General features: G+C 50.4%; 1 protein-coding gene across 8 annotated transcripts in view; it reads right to left on the bottom strand.

The window, feature by feature from the left end:
* The window catches only part of TOP3A (topoisomerase 3alpha), a 192042-nt gene that overhangs the window by 127893 nt on the left and 49539 nt on the right, over positions 1 to 14610 (bottom strand). For all 8 annotated transcript variants that reach the window (XR_015264278.1, XM_086788003.1, XM_086788005.1 and 5 more), the window contains one exon: positions 4092 to 4126. Coding sequence is in view for 7 of the 8 variants with exons in the window: in XM_086788003.1 (XP_086644129.1) it covers positions 4092 to 4126 (35 nt within the window). In the remaining variant the exon portion in view is untranslated. The remainder of the gene's footprint in view (positions 1 to 4091; positions 4127 to 14610) is intronic.

Raw genomic sequence — 14610 nt, 5'->3', positions numbered from 1 at the left:
CTCCGCCTCCCTTCCTTCCTCCATCGCTGCACCCCTCTGCCTCTGTGCCTGTTTCGCCCCCATCCACACTCCGCCTCCCATCCTTCGTCCATCGTCATTTGCCCCTGCCTCTGCCCGCCCTTCTTCGCCCTCCAGTTTGCGCTGTTTCGGCTCCCCTCCTCTCCCCGCCTCCCCTCCTTCCTCCGCCTCTGCCTCAACGGATGTTGTCCCCACGGTCATGGTTCTTGCCCGTGACATTGAGCTCTTTGAGGACTATGTTTTGCTTCCGGGCCCTTGTGGCCCTTTCAAGCAATGTATGGAGATTCCAGGTAAACCCGATCAGTGCCGGGTTTGTCACCAACAGGGTCACTTTGCTCGAGATTGTCCTCGGGCTTGAGATCGCAGGAGGCCTCATAAGCGTGCTTCTCAGGCGCCACCTCCCTTGGTTCCTTCCCGTCCTTCAGTCTGCCAGGTGTGGCGAGTTGTCTCTCACGCCCGCCCCCCTGGTGCGATTGATGGGAAGGCCTCCTCGGATCATGTACATATAGATGATGTTTCTGGTCAGAGGGATGTGTCAGCTGATGCATCTTTGCAGAGATGATATCTCAGATCAGGATGATTTTGTTGAGTCCTCTCTACTTGGAGTGGGCGATATGCAGGATGTTCAGCACAGTGGGGAACATGTATTGCAGGATTTTCAGCATGATGCCATTGCCCTTATGCCCCGCAGGGCGAACAGGTTTCTCGTACATATGCAGGTACTATGCTGCAGGGCCTCGGACAAGGGCATGTCAGTGGACTTTGCCCCGTGGATTTTGTCATCTTCCAGCATTATGAGAGGCGTCCTCAGGCTGCCCATCGTCTTCTTAGATTGGGGGTTAAACCCTCTTCTCTTCCATGAGAATCGTCTCATGGAATGTTCAGGGCCTTGGAGGGCTTCCCACCCGTGCTAGGAAGCTGAATGGGAGCCACCGTCTCCTCAAAAATACCAGCTCCTTCGACAAGAAGGCATCAGAAAAACTATAGTCAACTCGCTACATCACATCCTTGGGGGAGCCACTAGCGACTCTAGAGGGAGAGCCGCACTGGAGAAGCAGCGATAGGTCATCTCTACCAGCTCCATAAAACAATGGATCAAACGGCGGACAGAGCCAACCAACTGTCTCTGCTCTAGGTCAGGAGCGGACGGGGGTGGCTAGAGTGCTCTGGAGAGGCGGAAGGGGAGGGAGGAGGGATTCCGGAATAGCCAGAGCAAAGGGAGCTCCAGGGGGGAGAGTCAGGGCAGGTGGCGGAGAAGGGGGGGGGAGAGGGGGGGGGTTTAAAAAGGGGGGATAGGGGAAGAAGGGTTCGCATGCGGGGGGGGGCGGCAGCATCATGCGACAAAGGCTCTGTAGGGTCAGAGAATCTCTCAGTAAAGTGAAAGCCTGGATGCAAATCCTGACAAGGTAACGGCCTCCAGAAAGGGGCGCCCGAGTACAAGTTCCTCGAACGTACTTGGGAGGGGGAGGGGGGCATCACCGTCAGAGGGTTGTTGAGATAAATGCTAGTAACAGTTCTTTGATCCTCCTGAATCCTATCAGCCTCGCACGCCTAGCGATGCCTCTGTGCTCTAGATGTCGGCTAGCGGTTCTACCTCAGGCAGAAGTCAGCCACTCTCCTTCGCTTGTCTCACCCGAGGTCGGGTCCTGGCAGTCAGGTGCCAAGGGGCTTGTGTCCTTCCCAGCACCCTGAGGAGGGTCTGAACTCGGGCCCAGGGGGGGAGGGGGGGTCCACTAGTGGCGTCCTCATGGACTACAAACCACGACAAGCTCTTGCGAGGTGCCCCACCGATCAGTGAACGAAACATTGGCCTGGGAGGCCAGAGTACTCAATTCTCTCCAAAATAGGGTCCCTCTGAAGGCTAGGAAGCGATATGGCATGAGGTATTGACTCCAAAGAGGCAATGCAGATTCAAAGGGATGGATTACCAGCCATCCGAGTAAGAATCAAAGTAACACTGGGTGTGTGTGTGTGTGTGGGGGGGGGGGGGGGGGGGGATTCCATTACCCTCTCGGTGGCACAAACAATCACCGGAAGGAGGGGAAGATATTCCTTCCTAAGACTGGGATTGCAGACTGGAAAAGTCCGAGACACCAGCCAAAGGGACGGATGTTGGGTCAATGCCGTGCTGCCACCTCACAAAGAAGGCCCGGACCGTACTCAGTCCAGCGGGGCTTAGGTGCATGACTCTTTCCAAAGCTGCAAGCGAATTGAACTCAACCTGGTAGTAGCCATGCCCTCTGGGGGGGGAGGGGGGGGGGGGGGGGGGCACAAGGAGCAAGAAGGTTAAGGGGAGGCTCAAACGAAGGAAAAGCTGCGGAGGAGGAGAGGCCTGTTCGATGGATGAAGATGCGAGGGACCAGAGGAGCAGGGGCGGAAAGTAGGGAGAAACACCCAAACCGGAGTGCAGGATGGGGTTGGAGAAAGGGCAGGTAAGAAGCAGAGAGGGAGGGGCAGTGCGCGGGAGGAGGAGGGAGAGGCAGGGGCTGGAGGACGGGCAGGAGGCGGAAGGGGGGAATCGCGCAGGTGAGGAGGAGGAAGGCGTGACGGCGGCAGAGGGGCAAAGGCACAGTGCAAACGAGGACAAGCCAGGGGTGGGGGGTGCTCAAAGCTCCACGCGATCGTCGGGGGATGAATTGGAGAGAGGGGCAAGTGGGCAAAGACGGCTCCATCTACTCACACAAGGCCATAATGATGATACATTATACTCGTCTTTTTTTGTTTTTTGCTACTATCTATTATCTATCTGATTCTAGTATCACGATTCATCTATGTCATGACTTATATGATCATTAATGATTCCTCTTGGGCCTTCTTGGCTTTTTGGTCCCGACTCTTTGGAAATTGGAGTTGAGCCTTGGACTATGGAGTTTAAGCTTTGAATGATTCGATGATGAATTCATTTCGGTATTTGAATTTAGGAGTCTCACTTTTGATGCTTTGAGAGTCATGAGTCCATGACTCATTAGTATAGACTCGTCACTCTATAATGTGGAAAGATAATGTTTTGTACAAAATTGTGCACTCGGCACGACGCACTTTATGTTTTAAGCTTCAACTTTCAAACTCTCCAGTGGTTTCTGAAAGATTTATTTATTCATTTATAAAATAACATTTTTCCAAAACTTGGGGTTTTTTAGTGACAGACAGAACCTTTCAAAAAAACTTCCAAACCTCCAAACACTTCTTGTGACTATGGTGTTAGATGACCAACACCATCTGAGACAGTGTATCATACTTATGGAGTGCAGAGGTGCGGGCATCTATAGCCCAGCTCTTGGGCAGACTGAGGAGTGATCCTATCTATGTTACTGGGGGTGCTATTGCATGGTTGACTCAGCCTGGCCCACTTCTTTTTGAGGGCAAGGGAGCAGATCCTGTTATACTTGTTCGTAGGGGCATAGCTCAGAGATGTTTGTTGTCCCCGAGTTATGATACACACCACCTTCTATTGTCACGACCTGGTAAATTATTGCTAGTATCACAGCGTGGCATATCTGAAAGACCATATGCTCAAAGGCCTTCGAGGGTATTCAGGTTTATGACACCAAAAATATATGCAGTATTGGGAGTGACATTGTTCACATTCTTTTGGCCAACTGGGCCCGCATACAGGGAACTTCTAGAGTTGCCCACACAACGCAACAGATTTATGACAGAGTGGAACCATGGTACTTTCTTCTCCACTAATACGGGGCTTTATGGAAGTATAGTGCCCCTGATTGGTTGAGATCTCCCTACCTTTTAGTTTGAGATGTCCCTTTGTATCATTTTATTTAACTTAATAGAAGTCTCTTTTCTGGGGACAAAAAAAAAAAGGACACAGCACTACATTAAAGAATATGAAGGTTGCCATAGCTCTGAGCCACAATAAACCGAGCTAGAAGTAGTCCTTTTGAAGAGGCAAACTACTACTTTGTTTAAGAAATCTAGGAGCTTTATATCTCAACAGAAATGAACTTCAGACAGCAACACAGCAATATCAGCACCAATTGTTTTATTGGCAACAAAAATGGTGTAAAAATAGACTTATAAACGCAAGTATACACAACATCTAAGCAAGGAGCACATACCCCATGATATCATATCCCATCACTAGAGCTTCTCCCTATCAAAAAACCAAAGAATGCAGATGTAAGAAATTGACATAAGGGCATCCTCAATAATCTCTTCTTCTTTTTTTTGGCAGAAGAAACACTTCTATAATAAGCATGAAAACAGGTGTACAATGTCAAAAAACTCAAGCTACAAATATGCAAAGCATGGAAAAGCCATGTAGGTTTCTGAAAGCACCAAGATACCCATTAATCCTTTCTTTGTAAGCATCATGACTATGATAGTCCATTAACTTGCTGCATTGGCTAAAGGTTGTGTTAAAACCAGGCTTGTCTCATATGCATATAAATACACATCTAGATCATGTAACAAAGAAGAAGAACTTCTATCTCAAGAACCTCATTCTAACTTTTCCAAGAAAATAATGACCATACAAAAGTGCCATCATATAACAAAGCACACAAAAAATGACAAAGCTTAAAATGATGGAGGTGCTTATCATTCATATGACTGGCACAGCTCAACTTGTTTTTTTTTCCCTGTGTGCACGTGAAGGGGGGGGGGGCGGGGGGGGGGGGGGGGGGGGGGGGGGGGTGGGGGGGGCACGGGGGCGGTTGGTTGTAGAAGTTGAGAAATTTCAGGAAGTAACAAAAATAGAATCCCTATTCGATGCTCCATTTGTCTCTGTGTGTGGTGGGTGTGGGGAAGGTGAGGAGAAATTATTTTTTCCCCAGAAACAAGATCCTTCTATTAGTTCAAAGGGCTAAATACAACCACGAAGGGCCAGATACACACTCGCCTCCATGTACGAGGCGAGGATCAAAGAACAAGAGGGGGAGAAAGATGCACTTCTCCTCTAGCTGGCCGCTCTATAAGGAGAAGGCTATCTCATACAAGGGGTGGGGGGGAAAACAACCACACAAGTGGTCTATAGGCAAAGTGGACTCACCACCTCTATCTGTGAGAAAACGGCCAGGTCGCCAGAGCCTCAAGAAGGCTTCCCGCCGCTTCCACATATGGCCAGAGCCATCTTGCAACTTCCCCCACTTGAATGATGTCGAGCCAAATGCCCCTAATGGACTCCGTATAGGCGGAGTATCGGTGCCTTCGATAACTTTGCTGCATCGAGCTCCCCAAATGTGCCAAGCTACGATGCTACTACAGATCTCCCATGTCTAGTACAAACCCAAAGTCTAGGGATCAGTAGATGGGGCTGGGACTGGTACTAGCGAAATGCGAAGGTGAGAGACCTGAAGGGCTAGTTCCCCCACCTTCCTCCTCATAAGCCATGACAGTCTCAGCCTCAGTGGCCCAAGCGACAGTGCCCCATGAAATGATTCGGATAGACGTCCTGTCCATCGTGAAAATGTGGAGAATCCGCTGCCAAACCTACTGAGCCTTCGGGCAATCCCAAAGGCAATGTCGCTGAGACTCCTCAGCATGGCCACACCTCGGACAAGCTGCTGGCCTACGGCCAATGGCCAACCACGTGCCAATCGCCAAACTCTTGTGTGCCAAAAGCCACAAAAAAAGGGGTGATCTTTCGAGGCCAAAAACTGTCCCAGAGCCTCTTCCAAAAATATGAGAGAAAACACAGTGTGAGGCCCTGAGACTAGTGTCCTGCTGCTCCCAGGGTGCCCTTGACATCAAGCACTTGGATCTTGCGGCCTAGCCGTGCGGTTTATGCAAAGAACAGGGTACCCAGAGTCTCCTCCCTATGTGCAGGATCACGCCAAGTCCACTCTGCCGGCTCCCGCTAGAGGCGCGTGAGGGGCCGGCTCTCTCAAATCCATAAACGTCAGTCTCTCCCTAGCCAACTTGGCCGGCAAGGGGTCCATGTGCCACTCATGTGCATGAAATCCCATCACCCTCACCCTCTGCGAGGTGCATCCACTCAAGTCATCCAAAGGGGAATCAGATCTCCCTAATCTACCATGGGGTCAAATCAAGAAAGTGAGCAAGGCGCAGCTCTCATCCGCGCCATGAACTGCCAAGACAATATCATGCCTAGTAAACATGCGCAACCACTGCCCGTGGGGGGGGGGGGGCGCTCGAGTCAAGGATAGGGGTCAGCCACTCCTCAGGAATAGCGGAGTCGATGTCGAAGCAAAGTTTGTCTCTGCCCCGGATCCCACCCATGCCTCTCCCCTGAGCCTCAGGGGGAAGCTGTTTAAATGGCAAGCCGATCTCCAAAGGATCTGGCTGGTCCTATGCTCAACGCTCCCTAGGATATATGTGGCCAGTAGATAAACGCTCAGGGGGTTCGAGATCAGGGGCTGTCGAAGACACTCCTGATCAGGGGCTGTCGAAGACACTCCTCCGAGGCTACCTGAATTAATCCTCAAAAGCCAGGCTAAAGCCGCAGGCCCGCATCTCTATGAAGATCCATCAGGTGCTCTACGGCCAACGGTCCCCCAGGCTCAAAGTACAGGCTGAAATCCTAGCCAAGATCAAGTCCAGGCTCACCACCTGGGAGAAGTCCTCTTAACAATCAACCTGCCAAGTAGGGCACGGCTCTCAATGGCGAGATCGAAGATGCCTAGTCCACCTCTGTGTCACGGGCTGAATAACCACTCTCCATGCCACCTTGACCCGGGCAGGCCTCCCATCCCTACTAGCCCACAAAAAATTGTGGATCAACCGTTGTACCTGACCAATGCAGACTCGCGAGAAGGCCCAGCTAGAAGCAATATATCACATGGTGACAAGAAGCACCTGGTTCGCCGCGCCACCACTCGACCGGCCAAGGAAAGCCTCGCAGAACTCCATTACAAAAGCTTCTTCCAAATGCTCACAAGAACAGGGGCTAGAGGCTGCTCTGGGAAGATATCGATGCCCACCTAGCATCCAAGATAGCGGACTAGAGTTCCCCTCGGGATCCACTGGAAAGCCTCAACTGGGTGCCAAGTCAGGGCAAGTGTAGAAGCCACCCAAAAATCACACGACTTGTTCCGGGTTATCTGCGCTCCTAATGTGCGACAGAAGATCGTTATTGCCACTAAGAATCTCTGACGATTCCCCACATCTCTGGAGAAGTATGTTGTTGTGTCATTTGCGAGCTCAAAAGTCCATCAGCTCCCCCTGAGTACGGATAGGGAGACAATTCCTTGAGCCCAATCTCTCGAGGTGAGAGAAAACTGCTAATGGCCTCTGCGACAAATAGAAAGAGGTATGGTGCCAGTGGGCAGCCCTGCCAGACCAAGTGAGAAAGGACAAATCTATCACCTCGGGCTCTCTGAATGAGATCTTTACTGTGAGAGGCCGAGTAAAGTCCTGAAACACCACGGATCCACTCCATTGGGAACCCCATCGAGTACATCATGCCCTGCACAAAGCCTCAATCAACTCTGTCATAGGCTTTCTCGAAATCTAGGAGGAGAAAAATGAGGTCATGTTGACGCATCCTAGCCAAAGTAGTCACTTCCCAAAAAGTGAAGATGATGTCCAAAATGTTCTGATCCTAAATAAAACCTGTCTGAGTGTCACGAATCAAGTCGGGGAGGAATGGCTGAAATCTCCAGCTGATGGCCTTTGCTGAAATCTTGTAGGCGGTCCAAGGAGGGTGATGGGTCTCCACTACCGAATCTCAAATCTGTCACCACCCTCCTTAGGAATCAAGCGAATCAAACCCTCTGAAAGCCTCTTTGGCATGGCACCTGTGGTCGAAATCTCATTGAAGGCTACTCGAAGACTGCCTTCCATGAGATCCTTTGGGCAAAAAAAAAAACGAACTTGGAAGCCCATCCGCCCTCAGGCATTTGCCCTAGGAAGAGCTATGAAGGCCTCCACCAGCTCCTATGCTATGAAGGGAGTCAATAAGAAGGTCCGGAGAGCACGGGAAACCACCTCTCTCCTGTGGCACTAGACCCTCTCTCACACATCCCCCACTTGTGAGGATAATGGGGCAGCCGTGAGGAGGGATGTAGAAAAATACGTGGCAATGGCTCTCACATTGGGGGGGGGGGGTGTTTCAGAAACAATAGCTCCATCCAAGCCTCGCAGTCTGCTAATAGCATCTCTCCGCCTATGGCGGCCAACAATCTCAAAGAAATCCCCAGTGACTGTATCTCCAGCCTAGGTCCAAAAAGAAGTTGTGGTATGGTATATGTACTCCGCCCTCATCTCCTCTATGGATTTGAGCTCTCTACGGGAACTCTCAATCCATGGGCTATCTAGGGAACTCTTCTGAAAGTGCAAGAGAGAAGCAAGACCTCGTCGAATGCTCCTCTACTGCTCACGGAATCCCGTCAATCTACAATGTGCTACCTCCTACAATAAGCTGCTAATCTCACCAAGGCTCGCATCATCCAAGGTGCGTGCGGCAGAACCTGAGAGAAAATCCTATCCCTCCTATATCTGTTCTATCCTACTACAAATCTCAGAGTCCTGTATAAGGCTGTCTGTAATCCTAGTGCTCAAGTGCTTGTACTGCCTCTAGGGTCCTCCAAGAACAAAATAACCAGAGCATGATCAGAGAAAGTCGTGCCCGCAAGATACCAACCATGCCCCTGCGACCGCAAGCCCACTCATCCACATAGAATCTATCAAGTCATGGAATATTGGGGCCGGTGCTCCTCCTATCAGACCGCGAGAAGCAAAGACTCCCGAGGCTATGTCCGAACTCTGGCAAGTGCCAAGAGTCCTGTGCCCTAAGTGCCAGGATCAACTCCTCCCAAGCAGAGTACTCTCAGCCTGAGATTGTAGCCATGCCTCCTCCGCGTCTATCCTCTAATGACTCTATCATGTCCCCACCCATGCACCAAAAGTCGGCCTGAGGGAGGGACTGATGGACTGTACTCGAGAAGGTGGCTCTGCCTACAGCGACATTCGAGGTATCAACATTGAGGAAGCCCACACAGTCCTCTCCAATCCTAATGGTTACCCACTGAGCCCGCCCAGTGTCTATGACACCTGAGCCGACCATTGCGCCAAGAGCTGCTCACTAACATAAATACAAACCCCCCCCCCTCCCGCGTCCCGGAGGGGACAAAAGAGGGAGACTAAAAAGTGTGACTCCTGCCAGCGGACGGGTACGCCCCTCGTGCTCCTAGAGGAAAAGAATGTCAATGGGTCCCCCGACTGCTGCTCTATGGAGCTCTCCTCTAAGAACACCTCGCCTCTAAAAGCATTGAGGCATCCCCAAACCCTAAATGTTCCATGAGGCAATCCGCATATCAATATCTGTGAGAGGCGGAGCTATCAGAACTGCCCTCCACTCAAAGAGTCTTGGATGTGGGTTTCAACAAGTAGTCACAGTCAATCCTGGGACAAACAGGTGCGAGCTGCGTGCAGATCTTGTCCTCCATGTGTCGCCACTCTATCCGAGCTCGAGCGTAAGCATAGTCTAAACTCCATCGGTGACAATGTAGGTACCTGTAGGAGGGGGAAAGGGGTACTACAACAACTGAGATACGAAAGAACACACAAAGCACCACCTCCAAGCTGGAGGAGGACACCACCTACCTCTGGTGATCTCTATGGCCCGAGCCTCCTAGCTATATCCAAGCTAGGGGCCAAAGATGGGCAAGCATGTCGGTGATGCGCAGATCATGAAGATGATATGAAAGCTCCACTGCCTACCCCTGGATGGCAGCAGACACCGACTCCGAATCCCAATCTATCCCTGGGGCAGCAATCAAGGGAAAGAAGAAAATCATCGCACCACTCTCTTGCGTGGATGGCCTGGAATGATACAAACACCACACAAATCCGAATGGGAGCAACCGTCTCCTCGAAAATATCCATTTCTTCGATAGGGAGACAATGGAAGAAACTGTAATCCACTTGCTGCCCCAACATCCTCGTGGGGACCACCTGGCGACTCTAGCGGGAAAGCCTTAACAAAGAGGCGGTGATAGCCATCTCTACCGGCTACGAGAAGCGATGAATCAATTGACAGAATGAACTCGCCCTGTCTCCACTCTAGGTCAAGCACAACCGGAGGGCGGTTGGAATGCTCAAGAGTGGGGGAGGGAGGGGGGGGATAGGGCTCAGAATAGGGGGGGCAACGTAAGGGGGGGGGGCGTGGGGCGAGGGAGATGAAACGGAAGGCAGGAATCTTCTTGAGAGGGAGGGTGCGCGGAGGGGCTCGCCAAGGCCTCACTGGAATATGAGAACGTGAAGAGGAATCTCGACGGGGTAACCGCCTCCAAACCGGAGGGGGGCCAATACCAAGGACGGGTGGATGCTACGATAAATGCTCAAAACATTTCTCTGACAAAACCGAATCCTCCTATGCTCTGCGAGCCTGGCGAGCACGGCTGTGCCACTCAGCTCTAGAAGTCGACTGGTGACCCTAGTGTAGGCCAACGGTCTACCACTTTGCAACAACAGTATCGTCCGCAACCAGGTCCTAGTGCTCTGCTGCCTGAGGGCCTGCATCCCTCCAAGGCCCTTGAGGATGATCTGAGCTGGGATCAAGGGGGGCACCGGAGGAAGTCTCCTAGACTGGCGAGAGGACAAGCTCTAGCGAGATGTCCCATCTACTTGCATATGCAGCATTGGCCTCAGAGGCCAAAGTGCTCTAATCTCTGTAGAATGGGGTCTCCGTGAAGCAAAGGAAGAGATATCACGTGCGGCACTGTCTCCAGAGAGGCAACTCAAATGCAAAGGGATGGAATCCAGGCCACCCACGAGAGGACCGTAGCGGCAGTTGGGGGGGATTCCATTACTCTCCCAATGGCTCCACCAATCACCAGGAGAAGAGGAAGGTATTCCTTCCTGAAGCCTGGGAAGCAAACTGTCACTAGAAAGCCTAAAACGCCAACCAGTGGGTTGGATGCTCGGTTGAAGCTGCACTACCACCTCGCAAAGAAGGCTTGGACCATACGCAATGCGACAGGGCTCAGTTGTATGACTCTATCTGTCGCTACTAGTGAGTCAAACTCGACCCAGTAGTAGCCACGCCCCAAAGGATGAATATCAGTAATCTTTACAGTCGCTCCAAGGAGGCTAGCCTATAAAATATCCTTGAGCTGTCCGTACGCCGGTCAACTACCAACAATCTTGCACACCAAAGTGGAGGCCTCTAGGGATGTGACTGTCAAAGTGAGGAGCTGGAGGTCCGCTTCTGAGAAGGATAGGCAAGGGACAGCGGCCTCCATCGGGGATGACGGAGCGGCTACCATGCAGTTCTCTCAAGGGGTGAAGACTAGAAGAGGTCGAACCTTCCCGAAGGATAAAAATGCCCAAGAATTAGAAAAACCTACCTGCTGAAAACACAGAGGACGAGGCGGGAATGGAGAGGCAGAGTTGAAAGGGACACAGGGGAGAGGGATGGGAGAGGCCGCACGCGAGTGGAGGAGGGAGGGGAGGGAGGGGAGTGGGTGGTGGGGAAACAGTGTACATGAGAGAGAGAAGGCAGGAGAGTAGGGGGAACTGGGTAGGAAAAGAGAAGGGGGGAGCGACAGCCAGCACGAGGGGGGGAGGGGGGGAAGGGGGGTGTGCTGGCGAGGGGGCAACAAAGCTGGGGCAGCAAACAGGGGGGGCACGCTGGCGGCAGCGCAAAGGAGGGCAAACGAAGGCAGGCGCGAAGGGGAGGAGAGGCGGCGAAGGCGAACTGGGAGGAGAGGCGGCGAAGGCGAACAGGGGGGAGGCGCAGCGATGGCAGGCAGGTGCAGGTCGACGGGGGGGCTCACAGCTCCAGCCAAGATATCTCAGGTGCAAACTTGCTCTCTTTAAGGTGAGGAGAAATTACAGTAAGTAACAAAAAAATAAAATCCCTACTCATGGCTCAATTGAACAATCAGAGAGATTTTAGATTCTCAGAATTCTCAAAATATTGATCATAACAGCAAGTGAACTTTCAGCAGTGTGAAATGGTAAAAATTTGACAAGCATGATTAGATCCAAATGGACTTGGGATGTGTTCTAGCATTTATTGTTTTTAATCCATTAGATCATTTCTAAACACCTATAAAATCCTCTCGTTTTACAAAAACAACCAAGGAGACTGCCCACTAGAGCAGTGTAAGATCTTAATGCTTCACTTAATTAAACAACAACATTGCAAATAAAACGGGTCTAGAATTTGTTATCTTCTACGTCTCCTTTTGTTTGCTTTGTACATTTCAAATATAGAATAATCCTCCTATCCTCCTCCCCAAGGATGGGCCCAGAAGGCCATGACAAGCTGGCTTCATCATTGAATAACTACACCAGTTAGGTGTGAACATCCTCTTTTTGAACTTTTGGGGAAGTCGACTTGCATAGAGAGAGCAAAGCCAGAGAGAGATGATCGCTTTTTTTCTCCCCATACGTGAGAAAGGAGCCAGTGGGAGTCGTAGGAGAGGTCAGTGGAGAGGAGGTTTGTCGGGGTCCATTCACCTTGTGCCATGTGGCATAGCCCACCAACTTTGATGGTGGGCACCTCCATTAGGTGCCCACACACTAAAGTGGGCACAAGGTGGCTTAAATGATCAAAAGGAGGTGCGCAAAGCTTGGGCTGGCCAATCATAAGCCTTGGGCTCTGGGCACTAATCAGTGGTGGCCAGTGTACTTTAATGAATGTGTACTGCAAATGTTATGAAACCTTTAGAATAATAAACAAGGGTTTAAATGGATACTTAACACATGTTCACATGCCACAAACCATGTCAAAATATAGGGCATTCGCACGGTTCACGGGTGGGCATCCCCTGCCTGTGAACTGGACACGTCATAGCAGGCAGTCACACAAAAACAAGTCATGCGAAAATATTTTCAAGCAAGCAGAGATGTGTGTGCAGCCTAATAGTGGGTTCCATGCCCTGGCCACACAATGGGTGACACAAGGCCTGGCCTCCCATAGGTGACACAAATCCTGGCCTCACTACGGGCAACACAAAGCTCCCTGGCCTCCCGTGCTTTAGAACGAAATCAAGAGAGCCGCTTGGGCAGCCACATGGTGACATCCCCACGACTTCTAAACATTTGTCCCCAGCTAAAAGGCCTCCAAATACACCTGAAGAAGCTGCGGCTAATCTCTGAAGTAATCTTAATCCACCCATTTCACATGGATAGGCAAGTAGTTTTTTAAACTTCACAAGCTTACCACCAGGCAACTTTCTCTCCTTGTGTTTCAGCTTTCTCTCCTTGTGAAACACAATGTGCTCGGGTTGTAGAACTTCCTCTAGCTCATCAACCTCTGGCGGCTCTTCTCTGACAAGCTCTTTTAGCTCTAGCCATGCATGCTTCCGCATTGTACTCACACAAAAGGCAGTGTGAATCCTCCAATGATCAGGCAGTGCATTCCGGAAAGCACATTGATTTTCTTGATCACCTTAAAGGGTCCGCTATACCTCGTAGAGAGCTTAGGTATGCTCCATCCTTTCTTGCTTTCTGAAATTTCGGCAATACCCAATCATTCTCTTTGATGTCTGTCTGCATCCCTCTTAAGCTTATCCTGTGAATGAGCATTGGCTGTCCGCACTTGTGCAAAGGCAACATCAAGATCTTTGACATACTTATCTACTACAAAGATCTCATCCTTAGTGCGTAGGATGGGCGGCAATATCACTTTGACATATACAATCTCAAATGAGCACTTTCCCATGGAGACATGCACTGTGTTGCTGGCTTTCGTGCATGATCAAAGGAACCATTGCACTCAAAAAAGTATTGCCTAACTCATCTTCTTGCTTTATCATGTTGCAGTTTAGACCAACTTTTCTGCAAAGCCCCTTGCTTTCCCCCCTCACCATAGAGAGGGTAGGAATGTGATGCACGCTAGCGGGTTGAGACACGTTACTTGTGGAGGGGTGAGATCTTTGAGAGGTTGGACTAACAAGTGAGGTAGGAGATGAGTCTGCAACGGAAGGGGGTTGCTTGTCAACATCTTGTTGAATTCCATGGCAAGCTCTTTTTGCTCGCCGAATTGCCTCCGGATCTCCGCCCAAGCTCACAATGATGTCGTCTAGAATGTCACCGCTGCATATGGCAACACCTTCCCCCAAGATGTTCAAGAGATGGGCTTTCAATCACGGAACACTTCCGGTATATTCATTGTGACAATGCTTGCATATCCATCTCTTGGAGCCACCCGATCCCCACTTATTGACGGTGATGTCCACTTGCTCCCATCCAAGAAATTTCTTCTGTCCCATTACTGAAATTCAGAAATTGAAGAGAAAGAGAGGAGTTTGAAATTTGGGGAAATTAAAGAAGATGGCTGAAATTTGTGAAATTAAGCTGAAAATTGGGGATTTTGAGAAAACTTCTGATTTTGGCCAGTGTGAGAAACCCTAAAATTTTTCCCAAATTGGGGGAAAATCTATGCAATTAGAGGATGGAGTTGCTCAAAATTGGGGTAATTTGGAGAAACAGGTAAAAATTGGGGCTAAGTCCATAATTGGGAAAATTTTGAAATTAGGGTTTGCAAATTAGGAGAAATTAATTCAGCTGAGATTGATATGGGGATAAAGAGGAAGAATAGAAGAGGAGGAAAGAAGATGTGGAAAGAAAGAGAACAAGAAGAAAGAAGAAGAGGGAAGGAGGAGAAGAAGACGAAGAAAGAAGAACAGGGAAGAAGGAGGAGAAGAAGAAGAAGGGAACAGGGGT

The sequence above is a fragment of the Cibotium barometz genome, chromosome 51 (assembly GCF_041138505.1).
Source record: "Cibotium barometz isolate CiBa-2024 chromosome 51, ASM4113850v1, whole genome shotgun sequence".
Taxonomy (NCBI): Eukaryota; Viridiplantae; Streptophyta; class Polypodiopsida; order Cyatheales; family Cibotiaceae; genus Cibotium; species Cibotium barometz.
This window is presented reverse-complemented; position numbering and strand designations above follow the sequence as displayed.